The following is a 13,616-nucleotide window of genomic DNA, read 5'->3' as shown; positions in this document are numbered from 1 at the left end:
ATCCAGCACCACTAGGAAACAGTGCCCCAGACACCACATCCCAAAATTAACTCTAGGAAGACTGATCAATACTTTATCCTGAACAGGAAAATAAGAAAAAGCCCCGAACAGATAGGGAGTGTCAAGGGTGCCAGACTGACTGGTATAATCCCATTATAGAGTTATCCAGAGCAAGGAGTTTGCTCAATATTTGAGAGATAACAGGATTAACTTAATGTTCAACATCATTTCAGCCTAATAATTGCAGAATCACTCCTAAGGCCCTAATGTCATTGATTCAACAGGGGATTCCCATCAACCCCCCCACCAGCCCCAGCTTTGAAAGCCCGTTCATTAGCGTCAGCATCTTAAGTTAATTACTTTGAGAGATTTTCCTTTCCTCCCCAAAGCAAAATGTAACTTAACCCCTGCAACATACAAGTCTTGAGCGGAACAAACTTCTACCTTCCCTCCAGGAAAGGATGATGTTTACTTTCCTAATCACCACTAACATCTCCAAGATATAACGTTAAGATCAAAGGGCTGGGGGTGGGGAGGCAGCTTTTTCAACATTTCGGTTGAATTTCAACGAAAATCATCACAGAGGCTGGTTATAGTCCTCTCAAGGATCAACGGTCAGCCTCAGACATCTGCCTTCCTGAGATGGGGAGAGGGTGTTGATCTACCCTTTGAGAACAGAGATACCAGCAGATCCGTCCAGTGACGATCACCACCGAGTGAGTCTTCAGGAGTTATTTTCCTTGCCAAGCCATGACTCACTGTTCACCTAGCCTTGGAAATGAGTCCCTTACTGCAGCCGTGCTGGGGAAGTATAGGGAAAACATAGAAAGCAAACAGTACACAGAGCCGTTTCCTAGCCCGCGGGAGAGAGCTGGGGAGAACCACAGGAACTGGGCCGTGTTTTTCTATGGGATTCTTATATGGACCGCAGAAAGTTATTAAATTCCACCTTTTCAAGCACAGGAGGCAGCTTTTGTTTGGACACGCTACACCAATTAGGCCACCCTTACTATTCTGCCCCTAACCTGATGCAATTGCAGCACGCCGCTGTGTCACCCCCCCACTTCACAGCACCCTGCTAGCTCACCGCCTGTGAAAGTCGACATCCATGACCACTGCTTGGCTGCACCTTCTTAGTTTGTTCCTCACCCCCCCCCCCCCCAAAAAAAAAGAGGAGGAACCCCAGGGCCCTGCTCTTGCTGGGGGGGTGGTGTGTGTGCCCTACAGAAACTCAGCTTTCCCGGGAAAGCACCCTGGCAGGGGTTGCGACACGCACTTCTCCGCCTCTCGGGGGTGAAGCCGTGGCAGGCAGCCCGCCGGTGCGGGAGAGGGGTCCCCGCCGAGCCCCCCCGCCCCGCCCGGCCCGGTGCCGCCCGCCACCTGGCGGCCGCAGCGCAGAGTCGCGGCCGGCGAACCCCCCCCGCCCCGGGTCGGTGGGGATACACGGCCCGGGACGAAACGGTAGGAGGAACGCGAGGGGGGCGTGTGGCAGCGCTGGACGGTGGGGAGGGGTGAAACGCGGCCACAACAGGCAGGGAGGGGAATTTGCCAGTCCTGCAGCAAGCACCCGTGTGCATCCCACGGGAGAAGCCTTGGAGGAGAGGTGCTGTCTCAGACACAGATCTCTGCACCCGTTCTGGCCGACTTTAGCACGATTTGTTGCTATTTCCAGCTCTAGATTTCTCCAGCGACCACGCCGCGACCTCCCAGGTTAGCAGCAGTGACGCCCCATACACCTGAGATGAAAGCGGGTTTCCAGGCTGAAATGGAAGATGCTGACAAAAGGAGCGAGACGCTGCAAGGAAATTGTACAGCTGAGTTACACCAGCGTACGAAGCTTCATCTTACACAGCCTTAAGACAAGTGCTAATAGGAACCAGGATCCATTGCAGATCCTGAGTCTGCAAAGCTCAGCTCAGCAACCGAACAGCCTGAGTACCAACAGGCTAAACAGATCTGTAAGTGGAATTTAGTAACTCCTATAAATATTATTGTACAAGAGAATACAAATTTATCATAACCCAGCTGGTAGGTCCTTCAGAAATCTTAAAATCTATGCTTCACAAAGCAAGACAAAACCAGGCTGGGTTGAAGAGCAATATTCTTCCTAAACACATCATGGTTATCACTCGTCCCATCACAGCTGGATTGGTCCAACCTGTAAAAAAGCCACACCAGATCTCTGGTTTCTTGTTGCACTCAAGTGTTTTAGGAGACAAAAGACACCTTCAAAAATCAGAGCCAGGCTCCTTTTCAAGACAAATGAGAAAGAAACAGATAAAGCAGTGACATCAGCAGTGACAACATGCAACTGTTAGCAACCGGACTGCAGATCAGCACCGGCCCTGCAGCCCCGCAGGGCCTGAGAGGCAGCTTTGTTCAGCCAATGGCTCAGCTAACACTATTTACAACTCACAAGGGCAGCAACATTAATGAGAACATTCGGTATTTTGTTCTTAAAAAGCCAGGTTTGCCATTCAGCCTGGACACATTGCTGCTGTGTGAACTAAGAAAAACAGTAATAACAAAAATCACTTCATTTATGCTAAACCCACTTACCTCTGGTTCCAGGCAGGCTCCTCTTATACCCCCAACCCCAATAAAATCAGCTACTAAAATCCTTTGACAGATTTTACAGGCAGCAATGTTCCAGAGAACAAGGTGATTTTAAGGTCCAACAAGTTGAAAATGAAAACTAGAAACTCTCGAAATCTGACCCTTCTGCTCTGTGCCCTACTTACTGAACCACAATAACTCCACACTCACTATTTTACAGTGAGTCGGCCTGAATTATCCGGAGGATTGATTACATGTCCTACAAGGTCTTATCTCTTAATACAAGGAATAAGATCATTCAATTCAATCATGAAGCACTTCAGCAGATACAACATTTCTCACTCAACATCAGCCTTTGCTACTATCTTGCTCCAGCCAGCCTGGAGGCCAAAGCATCTCATTCCCAGCACATCCACAGCTTAGCCACTAAACCACAAAACCAGCAAAATTAACCTCTGCTTTCCTCCAGGCAGAGCTGTCTGTAGAAACTGCATGGCCATTTACTACAACAGCCTTAAAAGTCACTTGAAATGGGGTGCCATGGGATTACAAGGTCTCTGGCAGGTCAGCAAATAATCTCTGTAAAACACTTGGCTTGCAGATCAGGAGGGAAAGGCAGCAAAAATTCAGACACCTACTCAAATCATAAGGGGCTTGTTCGGGGGTGGAATTACTGCGTATTTATTTTCTTAAATGCCACACCAACTAGTGGATGGATAGCTGATCTGAACCATTTGCAAATACAGCAGGCAGAACAGCAGCACTGACATCCAACTGCCCCAAGCAGCCTGACAGCGCTCAGCACATTAATTACACTAAGAACAACTAGAACGTCCATCGCAAATTTAAGAACAAAAGGCTGTCAGGATAACGTCCTAAAATATTCTGTGACCTTGTCAAGTGCACTCGGACTTATTTACAATAATGCTTTCACACAGGTAAGCAAGTGTTCTATACCGCACTTTAAAAGTCAAACTATCTCCACTGAGATCAGTTCAACCCTCCGGTAACTCTGACTAAGGAACAGTAGGATTTTGCCTTTCTGTATGCTTGCAAATTAGCACACATCAACTGTAATTAAATGTTTAATCTCAGGCACTTTGACCACTTTGGCTCTCTCCTATTGTATTGCACAAAGCACTTATATTGCCATATACATAATATACAGCATCTCATAAGGGAATCGCAGCTTCTGTGTCTTCCTGGAAGAAAAACCTGTTCTTTTGTTCTAGAACAGACATTATAAAGAGATTTCCACTGGCTAGTTAGCATTAACTGTTCTTCTCTGGCAGACTTCAGAGCTGTGTGACAGTGAAGCACTCAACACCACAAAGCTCCATGCTTGATTCTGCAGATCAAAACCAGAAAACAACAAATGCCATCTCCAGCAGCCTAGTTTAAACTAAGAACCACATCATCAAAACACTTTAGTTCAACATAAAAGTGCACATTTGACAAGATTTCCCTAAATGCTGCTGAACAGTTAGTTAAATGCCTGTCCTGGCAGCAGCCTCGAAGCAGCTGATTTCCAGTTGAAACTTAGTCATCAAAAGGGGATTCCCACACAGCCAGTCTTGAGCATTGGCAGCAAGTTGAAGAACCCATGAATCAGAGGCTGGCATTTGCTGATGAACTTGGATGAAAGGCAAAGAATAAAACAAAGTGCCCTCCACCTCACCGTCTCCCTTCCTGCCCCTACTTGGACCCTTCCTTTTTTGAAGTGCATCACCCAAAGTACTGGAATGACTGTCCTAGAGATCTAAAGCCTTGTTAGGTTTCTGAGGAACAGAAGACATTGAGAGCAGCACGTATTTCCTCCTCAACCCTGACACCCTGTGGCAGTCGCCATCAGATCAGAGGGAGGTGCAGGTGGAGACCTTCTTCCCATGCAGGCAGCTCCATCTGGCAGCTGTGGTCCTTGCAAAGTCCTTGTCTCTGCCACCAGTCTCCGCTCCACTCCAGAGGTACAAGATGGGAACTCAAATTCGCGATCCCTCTCCTTAGGTTCAAACTAACAATCTAGAAGCAAAATATTTTATATCCTAGCAGCCACTCCCTCAGCTTTCACTGCTGCTAAACACAAAAGGCTTCATAAACAAAGGAATATCAAGAAGAAAGCCACTTGGCAGACGCCTTTGAAGCAGAAAACTGGTTTTCCTGAACAGGTTTTGTTTTCTCATAACAGACTTTGCACATCCGTAGTCTTCTGCTCTCTTCTACTTGTACATGGTGCCTACCCAGAGGAGATGCCGAGCTTGGTGGGCCTTGGTAAAGAGCAGCAGCAAAGGGTCCTGGCAAAGTGCAAGAGGGATCCCACACACGTTTCAAGCATCGGCCAGCAGCCGTATGAAAACAAAGTGTTATTTTCAGATCCCAAGGCAGCAGGCTGATGGAAGCCAGTGTTTAAAGCATCTTTTGGACAGGTCATGGTCACTGCACCTTTACCATTGCGTCCATTTCCCCTTCTGAGCATTAGTCTTTTAAAAGGCAGCAATGCCAGAACATGCTCGGACAATCTAGCCCTGGAATGATAGCTTGATATGTCTTTCTGATCTCAAACTTCCTTTCAGACAGCAGGGCTGCTAGAAAGTTGGCAGCAATGGATGTATACTAAAAGGTACTGCTTCTACAGACATGCTCTGAACCAGAAGTGATCTAGAAAACCTGTTACCTATGCACATGTGGTGATCACGCACTCATTTCCATAATGGTTTTGAACCTGTGAGCATCTGAAGGTATGCTCTCATTTTTAAGGATAAAAATGGGAATCAAGTAGCCAGCTATGTGTCCTGCCAGGAGCATGTAGCGGAGCTGGTGGCATAAGAAGCAAGTACTCACATTTCTAGCCGCTTCCTCTACTCACTATATTTGGAGCCTAAGTCTCCAAAAGCAGCAGATTCATATCACACTGGTTTCCTTATGAGGCATGTAGCCCAGAAGTCAGCATAGATGCTAAACCAAATTACTTCTTTGTTTGCACAAAGGTTAAGGACTCAAAGAGTATTTCCTATTTTTAGAAGGAAAAGAATTCGGAAAAAGTAGCACAGCAGGAGGTACAGGGGATGAAAGTCAAAGGGGATGAAAGTCAGCCTTGAATAAAGAAATAACTGCAGAAGATTCTTAAAGCATCCATAAACTTAGCATTTCAAGTGCTGTTCTAAAAAAGCAGCTTTGGGTAAGAGCCTGTGTGTGCAAAGGCTCCTTCACTAATTTCCCAAAATGCTTCACAGTTGTCCCACAGAGATTTAGCTTTTAGGGAAGCTACCAAGACGTTCATATTCCAATGCCTGCAGAGGAAGCATGTAGCCACAAGCAGAAACTGTAAACAGAGCACTGAAGTACAGGAGGTCAAAGGACCCCAGAGTAAACCCTTCCCATGAAGAAAGGCATTGCCATGCTCCCTCCACAGCTGTTCATGAGTGATTAGCTCAAACATTACCAGGCAAGTGAACTGCAGGCCTGCTTCTATGTTAGGTCAATCCAACACCACAGCAGAGCTTTCAAGGAACCACAGGCACAAGGTGAGATTTGCCCTGCCAAGCACAAAGCTCCCTGCTTCTTCAATATTTTGCTTTTTAAGATCTCACAGCTAGCATTTCATCTGCTTCTAAGTCTAAGACAACAATCCCTTGACTAAGAAAAAGGTCCAAACCTAGCTCATATCATGCTAAGATAAATAAGTGGTCTTTGGAAGGGGGTCTGGGCAGCAACAGTGTGGGCAGTAGATGGAACAGCGGAAATAGGCTCCGAAAATAGAGTTTGATCCTTCACCCGCACCACAGGAAGGATCTGAAGAGGGGAAAGGTATTCCAGTGACATTTCCCTTCAACAGATCACTTGTGTAGGTGGGACCTTGGAAAGCAGGGAAACTTGGCCCAGCAATGTGTGTATATTTAGATTTCATTTATTCCTCTCACTAACCTCCATCCTCCCACCTGCTGCACAGCTCCGCTGACAACTCGGGGGCAGCACTCTCCCTCCAGCACTGACTACACAGGGCTGTGCTCCAGCCTCACACCAAGGCACAATCCATCGCCGCCACCTCTCAGCTTCTACACAGAACCTGGCAGGTTCCCACCACTTCAGAACTTCTTCCATGTCCAGTAGGTTTCACAGCATGAGTCAGTAGCTGAGGGCTCAGGCTGACAAGCTACACAAGTTGCTGCGACTTGAGCAGTTTACACATTTGTTAAGCCAATGCCAGTCACAGCCTATAGTGAAGTAATTTGGTTTTGCTCAAGTCCAGCATTAGAGTGAAAAACTAAGCCACCTGATGCTGCCCTGCCTACTACACATGCACATCCAAATTACTGCAGATAACTGACATGTGGTTACTTAAACTATAGTCACCTGCTCAGGGCCACATCCCAAGACTTGCAAGAAGACTCTGTATGTTCTTTTCTATATTTGAAACACAACCCAGGGTAGGGTTGAGAGCAATTTTAAGTTGCATACCTGTTCTAAAATAACTGTGTATAGAAAAGCTCTGCAACTTCACTGCAGCTGCCTGGAGACCATGCTTCCACTAGTCTTCAGGGATGAGCATGAATTAAAATCCGAAGACAACAGCAAATTTCATTTTTAATTAGCCAGGGCAGCCAGCCAAGGAGGGCTCCCCCACCCACCCATGGCTAGTGAAGCCTGACAGCTAAAAAGGATTTATGCTTCACTGTGCAGTCCCAGTGGCCATTTGAAGCACACCAACTCTGAACACGCGCCAATGCAGTTAAAACAAAAGCCAGCCATGCAGCATTGTGAATGCAGTTAATATACAACCAGTTAAGGACAGCAATACATCAAAAAGCACCAGGCTTTGAGGGAACAAAGGGCATCGACTTCAGCTCAGCTCCTGCACGCAGCTCCGCCTTACCTCATCTCCAGTCTCAGTGCCGGGAACAACCCAGGAGTCCTGAGCTTAGCAGCACTTGGAGAATGAGCGTCCTTAAAAGCAAAGTAATTTTAAGGAAATAATAATAAAAGACCCATCTGCTTATTCTGCCTTTAATATGGGGCTCTCAGCTCCCAGCACTAAGGAGGCAACACGTAAAGCTTCACAACCAGCTGTGTGGGGTGTCTGTGCATGCAAAGATCAAGTGCAGGTACTCCATCCTAAACTTGCACAGCTGAATTTGTTCAGAGGGAAAGGGGAGCTAATTTTACTTAAGTTGGAAAAATGCAAACAGAACATAAGGCCTTTCACATCCCAGGCCACCAGTGCATGTCTCACTGATCTACCCCAAAAATAAGAGTTCAACTACACATAAAAAGGGACAAAAAGCTTTGTGATATGAACACAGCTGGTTGTTGGCAGCCCCAGCAGAGGCTGAGTCCTGGTGAATAAGCAGAGCTCACAGTGTTGCTCAAAGCCATCCCATTAATGCAGGCTGGAGAGATGGAAAAAACTCGCCCTGCTGCTGTCTGTGCTTTGTCCTGGGGTTGAGCAGGGAGCTGTCATCTCCACAGCCATTGCTTCAACATCAGCTGCCAGCGCCACACTTACTTTACCCGTCCTCCCCCCTCGAAAGTCATCATTTGGGATTAGTTTGCCACGAGCAAATCATAAGGGAAAGCAATCGCCACAAATTAAATGTGCACCTTACAGGCTAACAATTAGAGGGCACGGCAGCAATTCTTGCCACCAGGATTATAAGCATGGCATGTTTTTATGCATGTACTCTTGGCTCGTAGCTGTTCCAGCCAGGTCATTGGGCTCCAACAGACCAGCTTTGTATGAAGTCAAAAACTGGCCTTCAGCAGACAGGCCTGGTACATCTGCCACACCAAGCACACCGCACTGCTGACGAGTCCATCGATTCTCAAGTTTTAAGGATGGCATCACCTAGCTGCATAGGAATAATCTACAAATAACATTTACGGTCACAGAGTTGCACTTCACTACAAGTTAGAAGTCACTAACTGCAACATCATGGTCCACAAGATGCGAGGTCAATATGCTTAATGGAGACTGCCTTCCCACAGTGCAGGCAAGAGCTTTCATGCAAATCTCATTTCAATGGGAGGGAAAAAACGGCCATTTAACTCATGTCTTCCATAGCCATTTTAAGCAAACAGATCGAAAAGCTATTCAAGGCAATCTCTAAGCCAAAAATCTATGAGTTTTAGTTGCAACCGTATCCTTGCATCAGTTAAATGTAACAGTGATGAGTTTGTTTGCCTCAGGGCAAGTAGTACAAAGTGCCTAAAGCAAGAGCTTTAAAGCCAAAATTTTGTTTAGTAAAAAATTCCTGTATCTTCTGCAAGAAAAAGCAGCCTAAAGAAGTAAATACAGAAAGAGAAGTCAGGAGCTACCATGAGCTGATCCTTCTTCATGGCTTGCCCTGTGACTTGTTCAAATTGCATACCAGCTCAATGCTTCTAGCCTCTTACCTATTAAGAAAGGGGATGTTGCTTGTTTTCAAGAGTTTGGGATAGCCAATAGACTTGTAATCCAGGTTTCACAGATGGGAGATTTCAAAAAAGATCTTCCAGATGTACAACACAGCTTTAATCAGATCTGGTCCACACCATTAGTGCAGTACAGTTGCAACTGATGCATCTGCCAAACTAGCTTGTTTTCTAATCATCTGCTACATTTGAATTGAAGACATGAAGTTTAAAGTAATAAGGTTCTTTACGATGCTTAACCAAGGATGAAAGAACAAGTCCACAACATGCGGTAAGATATCCAAGAGTGTACTCACCAGTGTTCTCTTCCATTCCTCTTGCACACTAGCTTTCTGAGCAATTCCTACAAAAACAGGAAACAAAATTGACACACAAATTAAAATTCCAAGTATGACCAAAGCTCAGGTTTAGTTTCACTTCTCTATCAGCTCTGCTCAGTCTACACATAACCAGCGTGGAAGGAACCTAGAGTAGAAATCCTGCCCCAGCAAACTAGGAACAAGAGCATGTGGCATCTTCACCCCTCTTTGAAGATATCAGTAGCCTCTAATCATACACATGCTGTGTTGGAAAGAAAAGAGAAACAAAATTAAGGTGTAATAATTACAAAGCATCAAATGTTTGTTCCCAGGGAAAACATTCCACATCTGCCTCTTCAAGGCGGCATGTGTCTGCTGTAAAAGGCAACAGCTATTGCTTATCTAGCAAAGGCAGAATAGCACATGCACAGGAATTATTGTAGATATCACACAACATCAAGACAGTTCTGAACGTACTGGAGAAGACAAAAGGAGGAACTAGGATTTTAGTAGCAAACTCAGCTTTTCTCTGGAGAAAGTTCTGAAATGAGGTGCAAGAGGAACTAAGTTTGGGGAAATCAGGAGACATCTTGTTTCTGATATATTATGTAGTAAAAACATGCTCAGCATTTTAGAAAAAGGGAGCTTCTGTCCTGAAGAGCTTGCAGTTCCAACTAAGACAACCACAATAGGAAATGTCAACAGGCACAGCATGGGGTGATTGAGAAACAGCTACAAAATAAGCTTGCTTCCAGTGCTGAGAAGTCAAAGCTAGCTTTTATGCATAGCCCATTTCAGCCTAACCCTTCCCCACTAAGTCTAGGACAGCACATCACCTTACCTCCCAGCAGCAAAGTTTCTTGGCTGTAATGCAACATCAGATCAGATGGATCATCTCCATCTGATAATTTGCTGACTTTACAGCACATGCTCAGCTTGCGCGACAGCATTGGAGCATCACAGGGCTGTGGTGTCAGAGGAGATAACCCTACCACACCATCACTGGAAGTGCGCCTGAACAAGCTATCGCCAGCAGGGCTTTTAAGCTTTGCTTTGCTGAACTGTGTGGGCGAAACACTTCTTTTGATCAGACAACCATGCTCCAGGCTACTCTCTGTTGCAGCTAGAATACCATTGCAGCAATATTCTCAGATGGGGAGGAACACCTTGACAAAGCCATTAAACTCTCAAAACATTGTTGGCAATCACAGCATTTAAACAGCTTAGCAAAGAGAAGCGCTATCTGTGCGGACTTCTGGGCAGCAAGTCAGTCACCCAAGAACATCACATGGTCTTCATTTCAGAGGCAGATTACCACGAGGTTACTTGGGAAACACCCTCAGAATCCCTCCAGCTTAATCCACTAACACTGTTAAAACGCAGCTAACTTTCACATGCATTTTGGATTCATGATTCGGTACATCCACATGACATGCCTGAAGGCTGCATCAAGGACACCATTTGCAAAAACTAGAACAAATGGTCCCCACTGAAGGTGGAAGAGCCATAATGATTTTCACAAGTATCATTATAAAGTCAGCATCTTCACACAAACCCAAACCCCCAGTTAGTAGCAACTCTACTGTACAGGGCATTTGCAGGTAAGGTCTCCCTGCCTGCCCTTTCAGTAAGCCCTTCTGGGAAGGGAAAGCAGAAAGGAAACAAAAGCAGACACCTCAAAACCTACTTGAACCTCACATAGATGACAGCAACCCTCCTACTCCCCCAGAGCCACCAGGGAGTTCGGTTTAATTTGCCTTTCAAGGGCATTCCTGCACAGGCTGCGCTGAGCTTTGCATATTACAAGGGGCACATTTGTGCCTGGAATACTAATCCTGGCAGCCCATCGCTGCTGGACACTCACTGTACGCACCAAGGACATCTGTCATCGCCTGACAGCACGGCTGGAAGCACCTCAGCCTGTACGAGGAGGGATCCTTCTGAGCAAAACACTAAATACACAATCATCTGATTATTAATAGAACAAGCATAAAAGGTACATCGAAGAAAGAAAAAGCGATGCCGGGTTAGAGCAAGAGGGAGCAAAGTCAGGACTCCCACAGCATTGCCACGAGGCTGCCAAAGCAGGAGCGCACGTCTCTGCCCGCGCTAAGAAACGGGCACTTTCTCACCAAAGCAATGGATTAAGTAGTGCAGATCCTGCTGCCAGCGTTAACTAGGACCGGCTAATTGGGAAGCTGTATTCTGCAACAGACAGTTTGAGATAACCTGCCCCGCAGAACTGAAAATTCCTTTTATCCCCTACTGTCAGACGTTTCCCAGATACAACGTAAGCCTGAGAAAACTCGGATTTTGCATTTCCTTTAGCATGACACATGCTACAGCTCCTCTGAATATTCATGTCCTCAAAGTGCTTACACATTCCCTGGGCCTGACAGCTGTGTGAAATTCCTCTGTTACCGGAGAGCCGCCTGTTACCAGCACAGCTCCTTTCACTGCTCCGGGACACACCGCTTTGCAGCCCTGCTGCCTGCCCCTTGCTGCTGCTCAGCATCACAGCGAGCAGAAGCATGGCCTTTGTCTGGCTTGTTAGTTCAAACACTTCGCTCTTTTTTCTTTTTTTTTTTTTCCTCTTCGTACCAATCTAAGAATATATTCTTGTTCCATTGACCCGTCTCTGAACTCTCAGCAGCAAGGTGATGGCTTTTTTCCAGCTAGGCAGCTAATCCACACACAATAGAAAATGACTGCTCTGCAGCCATGCTCTAGTATATTCTACAATGTTTTCTACCCTGTTTCTTCAGTCTTCACATGCTCTCTGCTGAAGCATGGAATTTCATCTGTCCCAGCTCTATACCCATGTGCTCAGCTCCATTGCATCCTCCTGAGGATGCGGTCCCACAGCAACCCAAATGGACCAACGCCCAGACTCTGGACCTCCTTCCGTGCCTTCCCAGCCCTTCCTTGTGCCAGCACTGATCCAGCCACCCAGGGACCAAAGCTGACCAGATGCAAACCAAGCACTTTCAGAGGAGCACACAGTGGGTTGGGATGGACAAGATCTTGACAGCCCTGGCTCCAAACACTAAGTCACCACGAAACTGCACACTAAGGTGCCACTGTTTTTTCCAGCCTCGAGCAATCCACATTCAGCTACAAGCTTTACTGATTGCCAGCTTACCCACTTTCTCATAGTCTCATTTTCAGCAACGCTTACCCAGACCTCTTGAACATTATGCTTTCAGCTTCCTCCACAGTGAAGCTCATTAGCTGTACCACTCTGTCCTCACAGGCGTTTCTGATCTAGGACTGCTCATGTCCTCCAGTAACACTGAACAGCTTCCTGCAAAAGACTAAGGGACATTTCCAAAAGTCCAACTAAAAACCAAGCCAATGTTGGTTGTTTTTCCCAACTAAACTAGAAAACTGACAACTCTTCCAAACAGAAGTGGCACATTACTTCTCCGCAGCGTCTGCTAACAGGCTTGCCTTAGGCATGGAAAGCCAGTTTCCATCCTGGCTCAGCTCTAAATCACCATTCCAGAGGGGGACGCGACAGCAGCTGGGCAGCTACTACAGGGCTCCTACTGTAATGAGAGACAAAACCGGAGGCTGTCTTGGAAAAAAAGCATGTGGGGGAGAGAAAGGATGTTCTTATAACAGTCTTGAACTATATCCATCAGTTGGAGGGAGAGGGAAGTGTTAACAAACATCCAGTAGCCTGAGGAACAAGGTCCTGCATTAATACAGACCATTACTGAGTGCTCCAGTGGCATAGCCATGAAATGAAACCAAACTCACTTGACAACCTCCTAGAAGATATTTTATTTTGACCTAATACGGTGCTAGTAACAGTCAATCAATAAACAAATATAATACTAATCCATTATGCTAGTTCAGTCCTTTGCTTTGCACCATTTTTAAATTGTTATGTACTACAGCATCACCCAGAAGCCCAAATCCTGAGCAGGTCCCCGCTGGACTGCATGACAGATGAGACTGCTCCTGCCTGCAAGAGCTCACAATTATAACAAGAAAAAGTGGATAAGAAGAATAAGGCTAGCTGGGAGGCTGAGGCCAGGCACAGAGCAGCCTGCTCTTCATCACACAGGTTGTCTGGGGAGGTTCTGAGTTTTCATCCCTGGCTTGCCGAATTTTACTCGAATGGTAGAACCAAGCCATCAGAAGGCCTCTTCTCAGTGCATCAAAGCCAGCTGCAGATGTTTCTGAAAGGTTGGACTCACAATAAAAACTTCCCAACTGCCCCACCAGATCTGGCTGTCCATCCCTTTTTATAAATGCAATTCAAAAAACCAAAATCCCAACATTTTATTCTCTCACCAATCAATTACTCATTCCAGAAAGACAGATGAGTGGATTTTTGCAAAGCTGAGA

General features: G+C 46.1%; 1 protein-coding gene across 7 annotated transcripts in view; it reads right to left on the bottom strand.

The window, feature by feature from the left end:
- The window catches only part of PHACTR4 (phosphatase and actin regulator 4), a 68,645-nt gene that overhangs the window by 34,126 nt on the left and 20,903 nt on the right, over positions 1-13,616 (bottom strand). For 4 of the 7 annotated variants that reach the window (XM_069803270.1, XM_069803277.1, XM_069803271.1 and 1 more), the window contains one exon: positions 9,258-9,304. In XM_069803270.1, coding sequence (XP_069659371.1) covers positions 9,258-9,273 — 16 coding nt within the window. In that variant the 5' untranslated portion in view covers positions 9,274-9,304. Of the gene's footprint in view, positions 1-7,426; positions 7,769-9,257; positions 9,305-13,616 lie in introns of those variants that run through there. The other 3 variants (XM_069803274.1, XM_069803275.1, XM_069803273.1) reach the window with 2 other exon arrangements.

The sequence above is a fragment of the Haliaeetus albicilla genome, chromosome 16, assembly GCF_947461875.1.
Source record: "Haliaeetus albicilla chromosome 16, bHalAlb1.1, whole genome shotgun sequence".
Classification (NCBI taxonomy): Eukaryota; Metazoa; Chordata; class Aves; order Accipitriformes; family Accipitridae; genus Haliaeetus; species Haliaeetus albicilla.
Note: the sequence above shows the minus strand (reverse complement) of the source record. Positions and strands in the feature narration are given on the sequence as shown.